Source organism: Ochotona princeps, chromosome Y, assembly GCF_030435755.1.
Source record: "Ochotona princeps isolate mOchPri1 chromosome Y, mOchPri1.hap1, whole genome shotgun sequence".
Taxonomy (NCBI): Eukaryota; Metazoa; Chordata; class Mammalia; order Lagomorpha; family Ochotonidae; genus Ochotona; species Ochotona princeps.
In genome coordinates, this window is record NC_080866.1 from 8051705 (window position 1) to 8074452 (window position 22748).

The window sequence follows — 22748 nt, forward strand, 5'->3', positions numbered from 1 at the left end:
ATAAAACAGTAGGTGGTGATCTCTCCTTTCTATCTATCTCTATCTCTGTGCTTGAGTCTCTCTATAACTCTTCCTTTCCTTTGATAAGTAAGTCTTTGTATTTGCTAAATGGAAATCACATTTGAATTGAACTTTGGCAGCCCTTACATTACATTTGACTCCTGAGTTGAATCACAAATATTCCCAAGTGGACTCATTTGCTTATTTCAACACAACAGTGCTACTTACATCTCACTGTTGTGGGCTCTTCCTTTTTCTTCCCTTTCCTCCCCTCTTTTTCTTTTCATTGCTTCCCTTGATAACCAGCTTCTGGCCATTTTCATACCCATACCATATTAGCAGCTCACAGCCTGCTTTGATGACCTGGCAGGTGCGGTTAAATATCTGCCTCTGGTACTGGAAGGCCACCAAATTCTGCTCCTCATCATTCCAGGCACAGTTCACATACCTGGGGTGGAGATAAATACTGAGTTTGCATGCTCTGTCATGTTTAAATCTTATGTGTTCTGTAATAGCATTCACCCTGCTTGAATACCAATTCTGCAAGAGCTCTCCCTGCAAACATATACCTCTCTCATGAGATCAGTGAACTCCCAGGTACAAGTTGTAGATACAGTGTTCATTGTGATAAGCATGCTTTCTTCCTTTGGAGTCCTTTCTCTTGGATCTTTCTCCTGGATCTTGGGAGTCCAAGATCCAGATCCAGAAACACAGAGAAGTCTTAATTGTTTCTTATCCTCTCACAGAACGGCTCACAGAAACCCTTGTCCAAATGCAGCTTCCTTCTCTCATCCACATCCCAGGTTTAGTTTTGCTTTGTTTAGTTGATAAAAATTAGTATTTTATTTTTATTTCAGAGGCAGAGAAGCAAAGAGGACAAGGGGCAAAAGACAGAGATGCCAGGAGAACGGGTGGAGTGGGGACACAGAAAGCACACAGTGGCAGGCAGGATTTTCAACCAGGTCTTCCACGTGGACACAGAGGTCAAAGATCGAGGACATTCTCTGAAACTTCCCTGGATGCATGGGGAATCCACTGGTTTGGCAGTAGAGCAACCAGTACTTGGGATGCAGGCTTTGCAGTCACTGCCTTAGCCCACTGCATGACAATGCCTGTCCCTGGAACCCGGCTGTTTCCTCTTTTTTTTTTTTTTCTTTCACTATCTCATTGATTGAAGATCTTAAGTCTGAAGTTGTTCTGACAGTGTATAATTGTCAAAAGACTAAGAAACATTACCGCCAGGCACCAATCTCATGGAATTTCCATGTATTTAGGAAATTTTTGACACTGGAAGGGCTTAACCAATGCTAATGTGAGAAACAGTGAGTCTAATGGCCCAAGTTGATCTAGATTCCTCAAGGCCCATCTTTGTGCTCTCTTTATTAAGCATAGTGATTTATGTTATGATAAAAGAAATAGTATTTATATAGAATGTGCCTTTAGAAACTGGTCATGAGATTCACAGGTCATTAGAATAAAGATGAAAGAGGACATATAATGTAAAAGTCATGAGGAAAGTAGAGGAGAAAGGAAAGTGATGTTGTTTTGAATAGAAATATCCTCTGTAGTTGTAACATGCCATGGCTCTTACCTCATCCAGTTGGCCAAAGAAGTATCCTTTCCATCCATGTACTCATAACTGTTCCTGCTCTTGCCTGAGTTTCAAAAAGATAGGTTAATATGTTTCTGAAATGGGGGTAGTTCAGCAGAATTATTAACAACTCTATCATCATGTTCTGTGACATTACATGAGTCCAACACATGTTGAAAATTTATATAGTGTTGGCACACATTTATTCTGGTTTATTTCCCTACATTTGAAGCCCACAGAGGAGATTGCCACTGCTTTGTTATTTACAGCCCAGTGATCTTCTCTATGCTAATATTTATTTAATTTTTGGAATTATTTATTTTTATTACTAAGTCAGATGTACAGAGAGGATGAGACAGAGAGAGAAAGAGGAGGACTTACCTGCTGATGAGCCACTCCCCCAACTCACCACAGCAGACGGTACGGTGCCGAACTGAAGCCGGGAAATAGGAAACTCTTTGGGTCTCCCATGAAGGTGCAAGATGCCAAGGATTTGGGCCATCCTCAACTGCTATCCTAGGCCACAAGCAGGGAGCTGGATGGGAAGTGGAACTGCTGGGATTAGAAAGAGTGCCCAGTTTTGATCCCAGCAGGTTCAAAGTGAGGACTTTAGCCACAAGGCCATGACGCTGAGCCCTATGCTAATATTTACAGCCTGGTTGATCATGTTGGCTCAACTCATGCCATCATGTGTAGAAGGACACATGAACCAGTCTCGTACTAGGCAGGTGAAAGCCATCAGACTGGAAAGGGATGTGCTTCTTACCTGCCAGCTGTACCCACTGGTGGCTTCCTCTTCCACTTCTGTGATCTTGCCCTCAAAAGGACCAAAGTGCAGCCCCAAAGGCAGATCAGATGCTTCATTAAATACTCCAAGCCCAGCCTCTGGAATGCTTGATGGACCAATTCGAAGTCCAGGAGGCACACTGAGGAGAGTATGGCTAGGATGTCCCTTTTCCACTGGATTGTCCTTTAGAAACACGGGAGGTCCATGAGCAGCACAGCTCTTCAGGAAGCATATCTGACACTTCTCACAGTCTGGAGATGAGAGTGGAAGGGTTTAGGAAAGTATACCAAACATTGCTGGTTATAGAGAGCATCAGAGGCAGCCAAGTAACTGCTCACATCACTCAGCCTCAGTCTTGCACCCCAAGCTACCAGAAGACAGAATGATGTAAGACCAAATTACAAGTGGAATGCAATTCAGACTATGGGATTTTTCTTTGTGGATGTGCCAAAGGGTTACTTACACAGGTAGTCATCATTCTCAGTCTCACTGAACTCTTTGTATGTCTGACCCTTTCTTCCTTTCAAGTTGTACATCTGAAATTCTTCATTCTCATCCTTTCTTCTGAGTTCTGAGATGGAGAGACTAAGTCAGTGAAGTTATCAGTTCTTTAGGTTTAATGTTTCAAATAAAATTAAGGGCTTTCAAGACAAGGAAAAACTGCATGCACATTTGTTTTTCATTACAATCTCTTGTTTTCATTCATTTCCCCTGAAGTTTGAATATCTGTTTATTTAAAAGGCAAAGAATGACACATCTAGAGATTGAGACAGCAGTTGAGAGAATCAGAGCATACAGAAGGCAAAGAGAGGTGGGGAGGTTCACTTTTTGAGTAACCTGGAGAGCACCCAAATCAGTCTCAGATCAGAAAGCTTTATTCAGTTATCCCAGAGGGTTGTAAGACCTCAATCACTTATCTCCTCACCAAGTGTTACTAAGTTGTATATCAACAATTTGCTAGAGTCAGAGATAGGGTCAGTTCTGGAACCCAGGCACTCTGCCATGGGAAACAGGCATATTAACTTGCATCTTCACTCCTAGGACAGCTGAATTCCTCTCCATGAAGTGTTTGCATATAGGCTAAGTAACCTGATCCCAATTATTTTTTTTAGATCATCCCCAAAGAGCTTAAAATGTAATCATGTTTCTAGAGGCTCTTTTTGTTTTTGTGTTGAGTGTGACCCAAGCATGCAATTGCATCCCTCACAGCTTGACCATCCTCATCAAGCCTCACCTTCATTGCGTTTCCTAGTGGGCCTAGAGAGACAACTCCTGAAATTATTTTCTTACCAAGTTTTTGTGTAGAGTGCTGTCCTGAGCTGTTTGGTTCCTTAGGATGGAACACTGTTTTCTGGCCCTTCATTGAGCCAGTTGTGTTTAGGTAATTTGCTGTTCCTGATGATTCCTTTGTACTGATTTCATTATGTAAAGGCCCGCTGGACTTTCCCTTTAATGAGAAAGTAATATTTTTTTTTTAAACTCACTGTTCAGTCCAGTTGTCCTTTGAGATTGCAAAGTGTTCTCAGGTACATGGCGTTCTTCAATATATCAGCAAACATGGGAACTATGAGAGGTGGTTGAATCCTGAAGGGAAAAGCAGTGTCTGTGTTTCTGTGTATTTGGGGATAGATCACATCATTTGAGGCTGTTTGTCTCCAGATGGTTTTCAATTTCCTCTGCACAAGTGAAAGTGGAAAATGGAGGACGTTGAGAAAGATAGATAATCTGGAGAACAACATTTGTGAAAGCAGCTCGGTAGGGCTTCTTTATAAAAGTATGTCTTGGACTCGGTGGTGTGGTCTATTGGCTAAAGTCCTTGCCTTAAACACCCTGAGATCCCATATGGTGACCAGTTTTAATCCTGGCAGCTCCACGTCCAATCCATCCCCCTGCTTGTGTCCTGGGGAAGCAGTTGAGGATGGCCCAATGCATTGGGACACTGCACCCGCATGGGATGTCAGGAAGACATACCTGGCTCCTGGCCATGGATCAGTGTGTACTGGCCCTTGTGACTCACTTGGGGAATGAATGATCAGATGGAAGATCTTCCTTTCTGTCTCTTCTCCTCTATGTATATCTGACTTTGTAATAAAAATAAATGTTTTTGTAAAAGAAATATGTCTTATCACCTGTTTACTGTGAAGGGAAAATATAGGAAAGCACAGACAGGATGAAATACAACTGGAGAATTTGGTGGCATACATGAGGTTAGGAAGAGGTGAAATCAGATGATTGTTCAAAAAGTAAGATCGTGATAAAAGCTGAAAATGATGATATCCTAAGCATAATTGATTTGGGGATTGGATAAGCTGGTGCCTATATGAATTGGCTTGAAACCAGGTATACTGTTAGATACTTTTCCACAGCTACACTTTCTGACCTGTAAATTGGTATACAAGTAACTAAGATTCATTTTAAGATATTACATACTCATTAATGTGCATTTTGTAATATTTTCATAGTACTGCTACCAGTTTTCCATGTTTTTATACCTGAATCCCAATTCAGCAATTTATACATATTTTTAGAATTCCTTGGACTTGCTTTTCTGTTTCATCAGAAAATGTTGAATGTATTTTCCAGAAAATTGGAGAAGTTCTTCATGACGCAAACTCTACCAAAATTTTGGAGAATTACTTGTAATCAACTGGACACTCAAAAGTCATGTTGTATTGTAGAAGCAACAGGAAACAAAAATAACTGCAAACATTGGAAGGAATGCCTACTTAGTACCCAGAGAAAGAGGAGGTTGTTTTGTCCTACAATAATGTGGACATGAGTTTATGATACAATTTTGTTTAATGTATGAGTGAACACAGAGGGAAGTTTAAGTTACTGCCTGTTTGATATATTCTCAGCATTAAATCCTGGAGTCTTCAGGCTTGAACAGACAAATATTATCAATCCACTGGATCATTCCCAAGTCACAGCTACAGCCAGAGCCAGACTGATCTGAAGCCCAGAACCAGGAGCCATCTCCAGGTCTCCCACATGGTGCCATGGTCCTAAGGCTTTGGGCCATCCTCCACTGCTTTCCCAGGACATCAGCAGGGAATTGGATGGGAAGTGGAACAGCTGGGAAATGAACTGGCTTCCACATGGGACGTCGGAGTGTGCAAGGTGAGGATTTAGCCACTAGGCCCTTGGAGACTTTCTATACTCTAAATAAATTCCCTATGAAGATGCAGACACCCACTCTTATCTCAAACACTTAACAGTACTATACCTCACATTCCTCAACATTTATTTGAGTATATTTCAGTAGGGTTGTTGGAAGGTTTAACTGTGTGTGTTGATGATAAACCTTACAAACAAAGTCTGAAATACTGTGAAAACAACACAAGAAGTAGCGATTATTTGGCTTGTCTTGTTTAAGGTTCCTGATCATGTTAGCTATTATGAAAGAATATGACAGGAAGAAGAGAGTTAATATCATTCGGTGTCCTTTCTTCTCTTGCCTGTGAGGGGCTTAAGAGGATTATTACTTATTGTTTTTTTATTATTATTTTCTTCTAGTGAAAGGGTTTTAAGGGCTACTCACCTTCTGCTGTCTGCTGTGCTTCTTTTTGCAGGTCATGCGACGAGGTTTGTCTAGAAGGTGACAAGAAAGCATTGATAAATATTTCAAAACTTTGCAAACTCTTACCAGAAAAGAATTTTGAATCAGAGAGTAGTGATTCTACCTGTGATCCAGATGTGACATGAAGTCACATCTGGAACTATCACTAAGATGTATGTGTATGTGTTGAAGATTTTTTCTTTAAAACAGACCCAAAAAAGCAAAAGAAATCCATCATTTCCACCTCAAATCTTACTTATGTCTATTGTGTTCAATTAAATGAAGTAATTTTATTTTTAGAATGTAACTGCTGAACAATGTAGGAATAGAAGGAAATTTCCTTGAAAAGAAAATGAAAATTATACGGAAAAATCTGTACTTAATTGCAAACTTAGTTTCTAGAAATTGAAATTTTTTTCTCTAAGACCAGAAACAAGGCATGGTTTCTACATACTTGCTACTATTATTTGATCTGAAACTTTTCCTAGACAGAACAATGAGGCGAGGAAATAGCTTCTCCAATTTGGAAATGAAGCAACATGTTTTCTACATTTGCATTTGGCATGAGCTTACACATGGAAAACCCTGAAAATTCCATTAACAACCTGTGAGAGGTAATAAAAAAATTAGCATAGTCATCAGAAAGAAAGAAAGTCAACACTTCCAATGAATTGTTGGACAGCAGCTCAGGTTGTCTACAACATCAGCAACTCCATTCTTGAGCACTGGTTTCAGTTCCACCTGTCACTTTCCCTTCATCACCTGGTGGTGCAATTGGGGAAGCAGGAAGTAATGGCCCTAATATTTGGGATTCTTCTATCCAAATGAAAGCTTCCGGTCGCTAATGTTGATCAGGTTCATCTGCACAGACTAGGGAGTGAATAAATGCTTAGATCTCTCTGTTTCTTTTTCGCTCCCTTTCTCTGACTTTGAACAATATAAACAACCCACTTATGTACAAGCTTGGTTGTACCTCCGTCTTGAATTAGTTAGTTCTGGTTAGCTGTCACTGTTCATACATTTTCCACTTTTTGTCTAATTAATAGCACAGGTTCAGTTCTAGGATCTTATGTCAGCAGCCTCTGACAGGCACTGTTTTCAAGATAGTAAATGGTGTTAATCAAATATTGCTGAATTTGATCCCAAGAATGGTTTTCAGTTGCTGCTTATTTCTCCTGGCCCTCACTTTCTTTAGTAGGCCTCTATTCTCAAAAGTATCTGTGTTGTTCAGGGGCTGTGAGTGCCAAAGCTAATAAGAAAGCCAGTTGAGGGGGCTCTCAGAGTTAGATTAAAGCAAAATCTTCCCTTTAGGCAATACACCTAGAAGGAGAAATGGAAGGCAAAGCGATTCATAGCACTCCCAGGATGGACTGGGAGTATTGAGTGCAGGTGAGAGGTCTGCATAGTCAGAACACAAACACCTTTTCCATATTCATCCCTGAACAGGTGGGACAAGGGGAGGGGAAGCACACAGGCACAATGAGCTGATACTGCATAGGTCTGTGTGACTTGCATGCTATATTTCCACTTCATTTTTTGAAAGTAGGTCTGCTCTCACTTGCCAATCTTTGCACACTATTTCTAGGAGAACTACATGGAAATTTTTTTGAAGGCATCTTGGAATGTTAGAAAACATAAGAAGTTGCTGTGTAAGCACAGTGGCCACGGAAGAACAAGGTATCAGCCATGTCCTCTGGTCTTGATGCAGTTGTCTACTCTGCCAATGCTAAAAGTCTGTCCTGAAGCTCCCATGTCAAACTCACTAACAAAGCAATGTGCCCGAGGCTCTCACCTCCAGATTTCCCAGTGCTGAAGCTGGGTGTGTCCAAGCTTGCAATGGCAGGAACCTTGACACATGTGATTCTGGTATCCCACACCAACTCCTCTGAGTTTGTCATCAGGCAAGAATTTTGAGAGAGGGAAGATGCAGGGGCTTGCTGTGAGCTAGTTTTGAAAACCAAGAACCAAGCCAGGGGCTGTGGCACCAGCAGGATAGTGATCATCAGGCAGGCTCTGCATTCACTGAATTCCTACAGCTCTAGACATCTGCTGTCTCAACAAAGAGAGGTGCATCGTCATGGAAACCAGAATGTGCGGTAGACAGGCAGTTAATGGAATACGGAATTCAGGGCTCCTTGGGGGTGGGGAGGGGGCCAAGAATGTCAACTTGCAGACCTTCAGGTTTGTACTGAAGAATGATGGGCTTCCCCACAAGTGGATAAAGTTTGCGGTCTCAGGTGAAACAGGGTTGGAGTCTAAGATGGGAAGCTTATGAGCCTGACTGAAGAGTATGTGCCTTTGGTACTTTGAGGATACTGAATCCTGGGTAAGTGTAGGCATTAATTGAGGCTAAGCATTTGTGTGAATGAGGCTTGGGATCTTTCAAGTTGGGCAGTTTGGGACTGGCCCTGGTGTTTGATCAAAATGCAACTCTGTGATTAGTGACATGCTGGGTGGGGGTTATTGCAGCACACCAGGCGTGAGGGCAAAGGGCTCTCTCAGGCTAGTGGACATGGTCTCTCAACCACAAAGGATCCCTCTCTATCACTCTGAGGAGATTGGTAGGTGCTCAGGGTGAAGGGGCCTGTGGCACAGGCTAAGGTTAAAGGGGTCTCACAACAATGCCCCAGCCTGGGCTCTGGTCTATTATTCCTGCTCTCCCAAGTGCTTTTAGCCATTGCTGTCCCCTCCTGCGACACGTCTGGGATTACAGAAAATGCCAGCATGGAGTGTTAATGTTCTGTGTGGTACTGGCTCTCTGATGATGCTATGATGAAAGCAGTAGTGCTGGTTGGCAATCTAGGAACTGATGGTGCACGGCAGAGGAAGGAGCCACAACTATCAGTCATGGTTACCTCAGCCTTGGGTCCTGTTGGTTTGGGTGGAGCTGCGTTTACTCGCACCCAAGTCCTGGCCCTATGCACAGCACATCTGTGTCCTACTCAGGGAATAATAAGACCTCCAAGAGTCAAGCTCAAGTCAAGCTTCAACTTCAGGATTGCCCAGAAGCCTCACACCACAAAATTCACTCTCTCACTCACTCAATCAATCAATCAATCAATCAATCAATCAATCAATCAATCAATCAAATAATCAAATATAATAGAAACCGAGAAAAATACAAGGAAAGCTTAGAACTAAACAGGATATGATCATCATGGATTCACATATACCTTACTAGATGGGACACAAAGATTACTTTCTCCTCACTAGGGTATGGATGATTTCTCTGCACACCCTTACTAAAACAGTTCTACACCTCAACTGTAAACAAAGGCCTGATTACAATTATAAGCCAGTTTAAAACTATCCTAAAATTTACCAAGTTCAGCAAAATTATGCAACAACACAATAAACAGCTAAATAATAAAATGAAAACAGATAAGAGACAGATGAATAGTAGCCTATAGACACTTTAAAGTGTATAGCAGCCAGGCTGAGTACAAAGATAAATGCTGAAGTGTCAATGAAGTAATCACAGGAGGTGGTTAGAACTTGCACTGTTATAATGTATTGATTATTCAATACTGTATCAATTAATTCTATAATGTTGTACAATGTTGTTGATGTTCTGCTGGGGCTTGTAATTGATAAGCATGATATTCTGCCAGTTCTACCTTCAGACCAGAGAAGGTCTCCCCAACAATCTCTTGAATTGATCTGGACAATAAGATGCTGGAGTACATGCTTGGTATATGATTACAATGAAAGAATCTTGACTGAATTTGAACTGTAATACTGCCACAAGTTGGAGGAACCCACCAAGGGAGGAGGGCATGGGGAGGGCATGGAGGAATCCCAGAGCCTATGAATCTGTGTCACATGATGCAATGCAATTAATAAAAAAAAAAGCTTACAAATATTCCCGTCACTCTAGTGAATTTGGTGATATTCAGTGCAAGAAGAGATGTGGATAGAAACAGCATGCTCTATTTCCAACAGGAAGAAAAGTATGCAGGACAGCATAGGATCACATCGCCAGTTGCCTATCACTCACATCCAATATCTAGTCTCTGAGAAACATCTCACCATTGATGTTAGGTTGATATTCCTTAACAATCACTGTTTTACAGAAATAGGAATTGCTGTGGAAGAACAACCTGATCTTGATGCAATTCTTGGGAAGCTGGAGTTTGGCCACCTGCTAGGAGAAGATAGAGCCGCTCCTATGTGGATTTCAGTGGCATGTGCAAGGTGAATATTTAATCTTTCAGCCTTTAACCATTGCCCTGTGTCCCTCTTTTATGCTGTCTCTGTCACTTTCTCTTGTTGACAAAGAATTAACATTTTAAAAACAGAAGACACACATATTCAATAGATAGAGTATTTACTTGCTTTAGTTTGAATCTACTTTCTCAAGGCAACAGCAGCTATAATCTTAAGCCAACTTTCAGTTTGTTTTATTGTGATGGAAGATTCATCTAGAAGGTCTACAGGGAAGTGTTGCCCAGAGAACCTCAAAAAAGAATATGCAAGAACCTTAAATACTGTTAAGAAATACTATGTATTTATTAATATTCAAGCACAAGTCCTAGAGTATCTTTAAATTATTGAGGATATTGACATAAAGACAACTGACTTTGAATCCGGTGTATTGGCCCAATAAGTAAAACCATATTTTGCATGTGCTGTGATCACACATGGATGCTGGTTAGTGACCTGGCTGCTGAAATTGCCACTGAGCACCCTGTTGTGACCTGGGAAAACAGTACTGGATGGCCCAAAGCCTGTAACCCTGCTCCCAAGTGGGAAATCAGGAAGAAGCTTTGAGTTCTTGGCTTCAGATTGGCTAGATTCAGCTCTGGATATTGGGGCTTATTTGGGACTGAAGCATTCGATGGTCAATCTTTCACTCTGAATCTCCTTCACACTTTAAATCTGCCTTTCCAATATAAATAAATAAATAGTTAAAAGAAACACACCAGTCTTCACACATTATTGAAACTAATGCATATTATTATTCTGAGGCAATCATCAAGCTTTGTTCCTATGATGCTACAACTGATAGAAGGAGACATTTTGACAAGCAGCAGTTTAGCCAGTTTGTCTATTCTGCTGATAAAACTACCAATCCTATTATGTTCACTGATAGAGACTATTTCCTGCTGAATCTTATGGCTATTCCTAATCAGCTTAATCAACTTACTATCTTTCATTGATATCTTGGATTGATGTTCTTGTCTATTTGCCCTTCTTTATTGTAACTCACTGAGTTTCCTTACAGTTGCTATTTTGAATCATGCAATTGTTCTTTCATTGAGACATTAAGAGATTTGGGAGCACTCGTGCAACCCTGCTTCTATTTGTTTCATGTGTCCTCGTCATAGTCTGCTCATCTAGCTACATGTCCACCCTCCTAGAAGGAGTTGGTTTTATGATTCGTGAGTTTATCTCTCTTCATCATACATGAATTGGATTGGGTTTCTTTCACAGTCGTAGGGCTGCTTGCATATCAACATTTGCTAACTTCAACGGGATGATTTTCTACCTAACAATAACCCCTAAACTTTCCTGTGAACTCTAGTAGTAGTCTTATGGTAGTCTGTATTCCCTTGTGCAGATAATAGTTTGATGTGCCCCAAATATTCTCCTGACTTCCTCTCTTACACTTTGTATCCACTTGATTTTCATTTCTTTGATTAAAATATCCAGGATTCTATTTACTAACAGGAATGAAAGAGTGCATTTTCCTTATCTCAGGATCCTAGCATATATCTATGAATTTTTCCCTGTTCAATATATTATTGAGCTATGTGTGTTTAAAGCATTGCTCATTTTGAGAAACATTGTTCATTTCCAACTTTGCTTTATGTTTTCAGCTAAAAGCCTATTATATTATAACCAATGGTTTTCCTGGGTGTATTGAGTTAAGCAATGCTTTCATTCATTTTATAGGTTGAAGTGTTGTGTAATATTTATTGATCTTATATAGGAATAATCGCTGCACAACTTTCATACATTCTCTAAGTGGGTAATGTTCTTAGTGAGATGAGGGATATGATTAGCTAGTACTTGTTGAGAATTTTCACAATTCATTTAATCAGGGATAGTATTGTGTCTACTGTCCTCATTTACACTTTTGATTAAGGTTTATGTGGCATTAAGAAATCATTTATTTGCTATTTTTCAGATTATCACTATAGGTATTAGTTTATCTTATTCATTTTTTTGTTACAAGTTGTGACTTGCTGTGTTGTTATCTTCATTCACTTCCAGGCATGTTTCAGTTTTCTTTTGATATCTGCCATGGTCGGTTATTCTTCCTGGAGCATGTTATTGCAGTTCTCTTTCTTTGCACACTTCCTACAGTTTCATTAGCTGTTGATTCCTTTTCATGTAATGGTGGTCACAAAGTAAACATTCTACAATTCAGTTTTTACAGTCTTAGGTATCTTTTTCCATAGTGTATATTATTTCTCTTGTTTTTGATGTGTGTGTATTTTTGGGTGGTTGGGTGTGATGATGCTAAAATATCTAAATGTTTGACTATAGTTGTATTGAATCCTTTGTCCTACTTTACATTGATTAACAAAGGCTTTAAATAGGTGGTGCCATGATGTTGGTCCATATATACCTTCTAAAAGCATTTCCCTATATTGAATTATTGCATTATCTGTTATTGAAACACATCTTCATTTCTTCTATGATTTTTTCTGATATCTGAAGCACTGATGTCCGTTTTTCTAAATTGACATGGAATTTCTCTACCACTATTTCACTCTGTATCAGTGTTTTTCTATTGGTGAGTTGCAATACTTTGAGACAGCAAATGGAGTATGTTATTATTTAATATGGTAGGTAAGTATAATCTTTTGGTTTAAGACTTTAAAGGCCATTTGCATATGGGTTTACTATTGAAAACTAACAATCTGATATTATCATTTTTCCATAAGCATTTCAGTACCTAATTTGTGTCCTTTGCACATTGATCAGCGAGAATTTCTTCCCACATTCTCAGGAAATGATTGCAATTCTCCATTTTGAGTGCAGCACTTAGTTAATTATTATTTGTGTCTGAGTAGGTACTGGTCATTTCCTCAAGTTGCTGATTATTTTCCTATCTGATTTTCATTGTGTTTTCTTTTTGCATTCAACTGGCTGCCATAGATGTGGGGTGTAATTTTTGAGCTGGATTTTGTTTCTTTCAGAATCTAAGTATTGAAGGGGAAAGATGACAGTATAAGGTGCAGACAGGTTTAACTGAAGGAAATCATTAGTAAGGGTGAATCACAAAGGGCAGATTCCAGGAAAAGAAATCTAGCCAAGAGCAGTGGAATTCCTAGAATCCCCTGCATACAGCGGAAGTGACCAGAGCACAGCAGCACAACAGAAATCAGATATACATGTGGCAGTCAACAAACAGGCATGCCATCCAAACCCCAAGGATAGTCAAAACATCAGCAGCAGCCAGGTTAGAGATGAAATTGACTGGGAGCTTAGGAATTGAACACAGAAAGAGAATGGTCATTCTCTTGATGTGCTTGCCTGGATAATGAGCAGTCACAGATGGAAAAGGTCATTTGGTGTATTTGGCATGCAACTTACATCGTATGCTTTTACTTGTTGTTAGTTTATATCATCATTCAGGTGTTTATAAATTTTACCCAACTTTGTTTCAGTGTGTGTCTGGTGTGATCATCTCTACTACACAGATGCCTTTCTCTCTGGAATGTTTCATCGTTACTGTTAAGATTTCTACAAGTGTTCTCTATTTCATGCTATTTGTTTATATATACAAAGGGATGTAAACATAGCCAAAACTGTGTTTCTTGCCCACTTCTGAATCTATCTCCTATTGAATTTGACTATTTTCATCTCATACATTCAAAAATCTTTGGAATTTGAGTTTAATGTTTTAATAGTATAATGTATTTGTTGTGGTCAAGACATAATATGACATATTGAGAGAAATGCACTTGACTGATAAGATGGGTGCCTATGATACTTGAGAATAGTCTTCCTACAGTATCCACAGGGGCTGTGTGACCTTGAGATTTCAAAGTGTGAGGCAGAAAACTGGAGTATGATTTTTTTCATTAATTATTTTGCATAATGTGACAGTTTCATAGTCTCTGGGAATCCTCTCACCATTCTGCACCCCTCTGCCCCCAGATGGATTCCTCCACCTTGATGCTGTATTGCAGCTCAAATTCAATCAAGAATCTTTCCTTGCAAACATACACCAAGCATAGAGTGCAGCTGCTTATTTCCAGAATGGCTGAACAGTTTCTTGGGGAGACCATTTCTGGTCCGAAGATAGAGCTGGTAGAATATCATCCCAGTCAATTAAGAGTTCCAATATAACATCAACAGCAATTTGCATCATTACAGAATTGACATGGTTTTGAGTAACTAGTATGTTAAAAAAAAAAAAAAAGCAAGTTCTTTACCACAATCTATGATTAGCTCATTGCCATTTCAATTTTAGTTTATATACAGGACCGGCTGCATCTATTGATACTATTATATGGTTTTTGCTTTTCAGTTTTTGGATGTGATGTATCACATTTATGGATTTCCTTATATTGAACCATCCCTGCATCCTGGATGAAACCTACTTGGTCTGGATGGATGATCTGTCTGATGTTTTTTTGTATTCTCTTGGCTAGGATTTTGTTGAGAATCTTGTGTCAATGTTCATCAGGGAGATCGGTCTGTGTTTTACTTCTCTGTTAATTCTCTGTTTGGTTTGGGGATTAAGGTGATATTGGCTTCATAGAATGGGTTTGGAAGAGTTGCTTCATTTTCTATTGTTTTGAAGAGTTTGTAGAGTATTGGGGTTAGCTCTGGTTAGAATGTTTTGTAGAATTCTGCGGTAAAACCATCTGGGCCTGTGCTTTTCTTTGTTTCTTGATGATTGCAGATCCCAAATAATGCTATCAAGATCAAATCTGACAACTCATAGACAATGGACTCAAAGCGGCACTAAACAATAGTAAAACTACTGTACCAATGCATGAGGGGGGAATCGAGTGTGATCCTGACATCCTTTTAACAGGAGGTCATGTGTGTGGAGCAGGGGGCCCACCAGAGTGGAGCAGGTGGTAAGGAGGAAGCTTGGATCCCAACCATGAAGGCTCCCAGACCTTCACCACAAACTATTAATACAAGCAACAAGGACTATATCTCAACTGTCAAGGAGGCCACAGGGAATTGGATGCCTTCGGAGGCCAAGTACTCTGAGGTCACCCACCCCCAACCGGAGCTTCTGCAGGGGATGGAAGAAGTCCAAACACTACCGTGCAGAAACCAACGTCATCAGAAAAACAACCAGAAGCCCTGAGCAGTCCGCAGAAACAGAAGAACAATAAATGTCCTTCGGGACCAGGGAGAACTTTCTCTATAAAATTTCACTTGAACTTTCTCTAGAAAATATCACCTGAGGAGAGCTTTCTCTAGAAATCATCACTAGAGCTTTCTCTAGATAATATCACCTGTGCCCCACAGAATCTTCTCAGGCCTCTCCTCAGAGTCTCAACAAGGCTTTTCCATCACCACGTTCAACGACCAAAGTCTGGTCTCATCCTGAGAATAAAGACCAAATATAAACTATTGATATTTTGTTGTCTTTGCTAATATATTGTGAACAGCCATTGAATGCCATTGGGTAGATTCATCCCCTACCTTGAAGCACTTAGAGTGACCTAACCCACTTTTACGTATGAAATCCAATAAGGGGTGGAGGGGAAGGCAGGAACAGTTTACCAATACTATGTCCCACCCATACCAGCAGTGTCCTAATTGTTCTGCCTCCCATCCATCTCCCTGTTGATGCACTTGGGAAGGCAGTGGGTGATGGCCAAAATACTGGAGTCCGAGCCACCCAGGGAACAGTAACATGGTGTTCCCGACTACTGGGGTTCTTTGGAGAGTGAAGCAGTATGTAAGAGATGTCTCTCACATATTCACCCCTTGTTTGTCATTTTCTTTCTGTTGCTCTACTTTTCAAATAAATAAGTAGATAAACTGGGAGGAAAGAATGAAGAGAGAGATGAGAGGAAATGAGAGGAGAGAGAGAGAGGTGGGGATGACAGGGAAGGGAGAGTGGGAAGGAGAGGAGAGGAGAGGACAGGACAGGAGAAGGGAAGGAAGGAAGGAGAGTTGAAAAAATAAAGCCCAACAGGGAGTTTGACACTGACAGTTGAGAACTAAAAGTTAAAACCTGGGATTTCAGCTCCGTGCTTGTGGCCTGGGAGGTCGGCGGGGGATGGTCTGGGGTCTTGGGTCCCTGCACCCATGCGGGAGACCTGGAAGAGACTCCTGGGTCCTGGATTGAGTCTGGCCCAGCCCTGGCTTTGCAGCTATTTGGGAAATGAACCAGGAGACAAAAAATTTGCTTTCTATCTGTCCCCTCTCTAACTTTGCCTTTCAAATATAAATCTGGGATTTATTTCCCAAACAAATCATTCAGGTCTTTTAAATGCTTTCATCTCATGTCTGAGTCAGTCTTGCACACTGGGGACTCTAGAGCCAAACTAAGCAGGGAAGGAGTGTACAATTCTCCCTCCTTTCTTCCCTCCCTTCCTGCTGGGGTCCGTGCAGTATGTTTGAATAACACAAAGATGTGAAGAGAACAGCTCCCCTGCTTGGCAGGGCCTGGTGGATTTCTCTCTGACCACCTTGACACAGTTCCACCGCCTTTCAGCATGGACACTCAACCACCGCACTAAGAATTTTGTAATCTATTGAGGCATTGTTTGCCTCTGTGTGATGGCTTTTGCAACCAACATGCACTTGAGAGTTAATGTTATTGATAATGTCTTAGTGAGGGGGCATTTAACTGTGCACAGGGGTACAATTAAACCCATGCCATTTCTGGACACCTTATTGTGTGCCTATTGCCCTGAAATCTGGCCCAGATATATAGCACGCTTTCAGAAAAATGGCTTGATAAGAATTTTACAAACTAATGGAAGTGCGACTCTGGAGGAGCGGCCCAGCCAGGACGGATCCAAAAACAAGGACTCAGCATGCCAAGACCACCGCTGCAAGGCAGTGAGGGGATCCCTGCCTAATTCCCAGGCCCAAGAGCTACCAACTCCCCCCGGGTAAGCCCACCATGAGGGAACCTCTGGAACGGGGCTGGAGGGCTAGCTCTGCCCCTCGGCCATAAGCTAGAGGTGGGGCGAGTGGGGGAGGGATTGGAACCTTGGCCAACCAAACTAAGACCCAGAAGCTTGAGTGGCCTAGTAGGGAGATAGTGGGCATCTTCCTCTTAGGTAACTACCCCCTCTAATTAACATGAAACCAAGATAGGGGTGGGTAGCTAAACAGAAACGCACATGCCAGTATTTATCTGGGCTGGGTAGAGAGCTGGTCTGGTCGAGTTGGGCTTCAAAATGTATCAATAATTTCCAGAGTCTAATGAGAGGTAGGACAGACTGAACAAGACTGCAGTAACTCACTCACATGCATGGAAAGCATCAGGCGGAGGTTGTGCCGAGTCATCCCAACAGGGCTACAGCTCACATTGATTTGTGTAGAGACTGATTGTGAAGTCGGTAGGATCGAGCCGGAACACAATACCCGTTGGTCCAGGTGGATGACAGAGCTGGAAACAGAACTGACCCAGCGGAGTCCGGTCACTTTAAGCAGGACTATGACATTAGCAACACACCAGAGAAACATATTGGGGGAAGACTCAGTTGGGGAGGCGAGGGCCAAACCCTATAGACATTCTAGCCCCACAGGTCACTTCTAGAGATGGAATGGTGATGGACTAAGCTAGGTGTGACTGGGAAGCATGCCTTTGACCACAGGTTTGAGAACCGACCACAATCTGGACTAGTTGGGGCAGCGGCACTCGAGTGTGCATCCTGAGTGGGTTCGGGGTAGGCCGGACTACAACGTTCACCGGCTCAAGCAGGGCAAAGGGGAGTGCCAGATTGCACCAGCACTGGCCCAAAGCGCAGTGGCATGTAGGAGAATGGGATCCGGGAGGGGCTCAAAGGGGAGAAACGTGAAGTTCCCCAGGCCAATTATATCTCCCACTGGTGAACTGGGGGTCGGAAAGGCTGGGCAAAGCTGCATCAACAGCTGGTCAATGTATTAAAATGGCAATGGAATGGGTGCACCGGGCAATACAGAGCACACCTTAGCCCACAATTAAGGTTGGTAAGCAGGGTGGAGCACAGGACATGCTCAACTAAGTTTTTTTTTTTTTAAGATTTTATTATTATTATTGGAAAGCCGGATATACAAAAAGGAGGATAGACAGAGAGGAAGATCTTCCATCCGATATTTCACTCCCCAAGTGAGCCGCAGTGGGCCGGTACGTGCCAATCCAATGCTGGGAACCTAGAACCTCCTCCGGGTCTCCCACACTGGTGCAGGGTCCCAAAGCTTTGGGCCCTGTTTTACTGCTTTCCCAGGCCACAAGCAGGGAGCTGGATGGGAAGCGGAGCTGCTGGGATTAGAACCGTTGCCCATATGGGATCCTGGGGCTTTCAAGGCAAGGACTTAAGCCACTAGGCCACACCGCTGGGTGCCCAACTAAGTTTTTATACCAACTTGTCTGCATGAGCCATGGATGCTGATCCACAGTGTCTAAGGCTAAGGTTGTGACAGGTGAAGGGCTAGGCCAAGCTGAGTCAGAGAAACCACAGGCAGGCAGATCACTGCCTGAGAACAAGCTGTGGTTGAGGGTCTAAGGGAATGCTGTAGCTGGGTGGAGGTTCCCACCAAGAGGCACAGGAGCTGGAAAGGGGCTGCGTATAGTCAGGATACAGTTGTCTCCCTTGGCACAAGTGTGGACTGGGACAAAACGCACAGGGTCAAGCCAGACTGCAACACTTTCTGATATGTTTTGATGTTTTTATGTCAGTCTGCTTGCTTCCAAATAATCTCTTTTCATTACTAGAATTCATCACGTGCTCATGAAGTAGACGATGGCATCATTTTTCCCAAAAGACTTCTGTGTTTCCTTTTAGTTAAGCATGTGTTGGTTACTCAGAGGCGCATTATTTTACCAGGATGCTATAATCTGTTGTTGGTGTTGTTGTTGTTGTTGTGATTGATGTGGCTGTTATGAAATGATGTCGATCCAGAAAACAGTAATATTATTTCAACCACAAACAGCCTGTATCTCATGCAATAAGACATTGTGAAGTAACCAATGAACCAAAAATCGATATGAGTCAGATTGCTTATGATCTACATCAAGAATTGTAAAACCTAATAAACTTGTAAGGCCCTATGATACTTGGAAATGGGGAGGGAGAGCAGAGAAATCTTGCATCACCCTAGTAGATGTGAGGCAGACGGGGAGTATAACCTATCAGGATCATAACTGGTAACTTATAGACAGCAGACTTGAGTCAGCATTAGAAAATAGCAAAACTACAAAGACATGTGGGGGGAATAAGGAGCAATCCTAACAGCCTCTTAACATGAGGTCATAAGCATACAGCAGGGGGGCACCCCAGAGTGGAGCAGGGGGACAGGAGGAGGCTTGTATCCCAACCCTGAAGACTCCCAGAGCCTCATCAAGGACTATCAGTATGAGCACCGAGGACTACATCCCTACTGCACCAAGGAGATCACAGGGGAAATGGAGTGCCTTCCGAGGCCAAGAACTCTGAGGTCACCCACCCCCATTTGGATCTACAATGTGGGCTGGAAGAAGATCAATTCCTGCCTTGCAAGATCCAGGGTCATTGGAACGACAGCCAGAATCCCTGAGCAGTCCGCAGAAACAGAAGAACAGTAAACTTCCTTCAGAACTAGCGAGAGGAGCTTTCTCTGGCCCTTTCCTGCTTCCAACTTTGGGTCCCCACCCTCTTTCGTAAGGACCATCAGAATCGCTCCAGAAACCCCTCATAACAAACAAACAAATGAACAAACTAGAACAGATAGACAGAGAACAACTAGGATAGCTTAGAAAAAGACAGGTAGTGGTCAGCCGGGATGCACTTATAACTCACTGGGTGGGACACAAAGATCAATTACTCCTCTCTGGGGTGATAAAGATTTCTCTGCACACCCCTCCCAAAAATGTTCACCTAAACTGTTGACATATGTCCTGTTAAAGTTATAGAGTTAGACTACCCGAAAAGTAACCAGGTTCAGCAAAATCATGCTTCATTGCTATAAGATGCTGAATACTAACATTAAAATAGACAAGAGAGCTGAATAGCAATATATAGCCATTTTAAGGTATATAGAACATGGTTGAATGTAAACCAAAATTGAAATGTGTATGAAGAAGTCACAGGTTGTGATTGAGAACCTGCATTTCCCTAGTAACATATTGGTTAATCAATACCATGTCAATTAATGCCATAATGTTGTAAATGGTTGGAAATATTATGTTGGGTTTTTTACCTGATTGGGATGATACTCTGCTGGTTCTACCTTCAGACCAGAGATGGTCTCACCAAGAAGTCATCGAACCTACCAGTACAATAAGATGCTGGACTTTATGATTAGTCAAAACCTCCAATGAAAGAATCTCAACTGAATTTGAACTATGGAAATGCAACAAGGTGGAGCAATCCAAAATGGGGTGGGGAGGGTTTAGGAAGGGGCGGGTGGAGGTCCCACCGAGATTGAGAAAGAGAGGATATGACGAAGGGTCGTCCCGGGAGGCTGGCCAGCTGATTCAGGTAAGTGGGACGTACTGTAAGTCTCTCCTAAACTGGTAGGAGAGGGAGTTTCATTTTGAAATATAGTCAGGTTTTAATTTTATTTTGAAATATAGTTAGGTTTTAGACTTATTTTGAAATATAACTAGGTTTTGGATTTATTTTGTAAGTTTTCAATTTATTAAGAAGTATAGTCAGGTTTTAGATTTATTTTGAAATATAGTTAGGTCTTGGTGTTTAATTTACCTGGCGAAAAGGACGATAAAATGGGTTCTGCATTCTCCCGGGATGAATTGGCTACCGAGCTTGAAGAACTTCTACATCAACTGGGGATGCCAGTTAAATTTAAAATGATTAGAAATTTTGTTAAAGCCATTCAATCTAGTAGTCCTTGGTTTATTGTTTCAGGCTACTTGAATATTTCCGATTGGGAACAGGTTAAGGCCAATTTACAATCCTGTTTACCAAAAGACCCAGATAATTTCCCCATTGTTAACTTTTCTTTGTGGCGCTTAGTCCATGACTCATTATTTACTGATAAAGTGAAAGTTGAGAAACAGTTAAGAGAAGTACAGACTACTTTTGAAGCAATCCAGGGGTGGGAAGTTCTACGGTCCTTGGAAGCCTGGAATGAGGCAGCCTCGAGTGAGGCCACCCCGAGTGAGACCTCTTCTTTAGAGAAGAGTGAGGTCTCTTCTTTAGAGGAGACCGAAGCCTCTTCTTCAGATGAGAACGAGGCCTCTTCCTCGGAAGAGAGTGAGGACAAATGAGATGAGGAGGTTTTCTTAAAGCGGAAAATTAAGGATAAAGAGAAGGTTTTCTTAAAGCGGGAAATTAGGGCCATTAAAAGAAAGTTAAAGAAACAGGAATAGGTGCACGTTCCTCTGGCAAATTGTCCAGTTCAAGACCACCACCATATGCACCTAATTTTGTGACCCCTACCACTCCTCCTGAGGAGGAAGCCATGGGCCATTCACCCAATAATTACCCCATGCGGCCATGGAGTGACAGCCTCACTGATCAGCCGGTGGGTGGGGTTCGATGCTTCCCTGTAATAGAGGTCCCAGTTCGAGGAAGTTCCCCTCGCCGGGAGCATCAGCCCCTTCAATTTAAAGACCTCAAAAATGTAAAGCTGGCTGTTAAAGATTATGGTGCCCAGGCACCCTTTACTCTTGCACTCATAGAATCCTTTTTGAGTTTGAATCTTACTCCTAGTGATTGGATGCGATTGTGCCGCTCTGCTCTCGATGGTGGCGACTTTCTCCTATGGAGAGGGGACTTTCAAGATAGGTGCAGATTTTTTGCTGAGCAGAACGCGGCTGGGGGACATGCAGATCGAAGCCTTGAAATGCTTACTGGCACTGGACCTTTTGAGGGCATCCAACAACAAGTTAATTATGACCTAGGAGTTTATGCACAGATAGCAAATGCAGCCCTTGGAGCCTGGAAGGCCTTACCTAACGCTAATACAGGAGACCAGCTTTCCAAGGTCTTGCAAGGCCCTACAGAACCTTTTCAAGAATTTGTGGACCATATTATGCAAGTTGCTAGTAAGATCTTTGGTAACGTGGAACCAGCAATGCCAGTAATTAAGCATATAGTCTTTGAGAATGCTAATAAATATTGCCAGGATGCTCTCAGGTCCCACAGAGATAAGTCCCTGCATGATTATCTTAAAATTTGCAGACATATTGACTCCACCCATGCCCTTGGGCAAGTGATAGCAGCCGCTGTTCAACACCCTCAGCCCCACCCTAGGGCGCCTCCCAAAACCTGTTTCAGATGTGGACAGGCTGGACATTTTAAAAAGCAGTGCCCCAAAATTCCGCGACAAGGAAGATCACCCCCACAATCCTTGCAGGCCCTAGATCTTTGTCCAAGATGCCATAAAGGCTATCATTGGAGCAGTGATTGTAGGTCCAGATATGATGCCCAAGGCAATTCCCTATCGGGAAACGGGGCCAGGGGCCCCCTCCGGGCCCCCCAACCTCAGGTGTACGGAGCCCAGCAGACACCTGTAACTTCCGGAACAGCGCAGACTCCTTTCAGAGTCCCTCTCCCACGGCGAGGAACACCGACATTTCAACCCTCCTCAGAGCAATACCAGGTAGTGCAGGACTAGACCTCTGTGCCACCTCTGGAGAGGTATTGACCCCGCTCCTGGGACCCCAACAGATAAAAACAGGAATCAGGGGCCCTTGCCTAAGAATACCTTGGGCCTTATCCTAG

General features: G+C 42.2%; 2 protein-coding genes across 2 annotated transcripts in view; one reads left to right on the top strand and one right to left on the bottom strand.

The window, feature by feature from the left end:
- Window positions 1–273: 273 nt before the first annotated feature.
- Window positions 274–7835, bottom strand: LOC131478701 (histone-lysine N-methyltransferase PRDM7-like; the record flags this gene model as incomplete). The annotated part of the gene is made up of 7 exons (XM_058659285.1): window positions 7730–7835; window positions 5920–5969; window positions 3669–3801; window positions 2842–2949; window positions 2336–2629; window positions 1592–1655; window positions 274–448 (listed from the first exon to the last, which is right to left on the bottom strand). Coding segments are annotated over exons 1-7 (930 nt in total), but the record flags the coding sequence as incomplete, so codon positions are not given.
- Window positions 7836–8014: 179 nt separating this feature from the next.
- The window catches only part of LOC131478702 (histone-lysine N-methyltransferase PRDM7-like), a 37527-nt gene continuing 22793 nt past the window's right edge, over window positions 8015–22748 (top strand). The window contains exons 1-2 of the mRNA XM_058659287.1: window positions 8015–8174; window positions 10011–10131. Of these exons, the coding sequence (XP_058515270.1) occupies window positions 8015–8174; window positions 10011–10131 (281 nt within the window). The remainder of the gene's footprint in view (window positions 8175–10010; window positions 10132–22748) is intronic.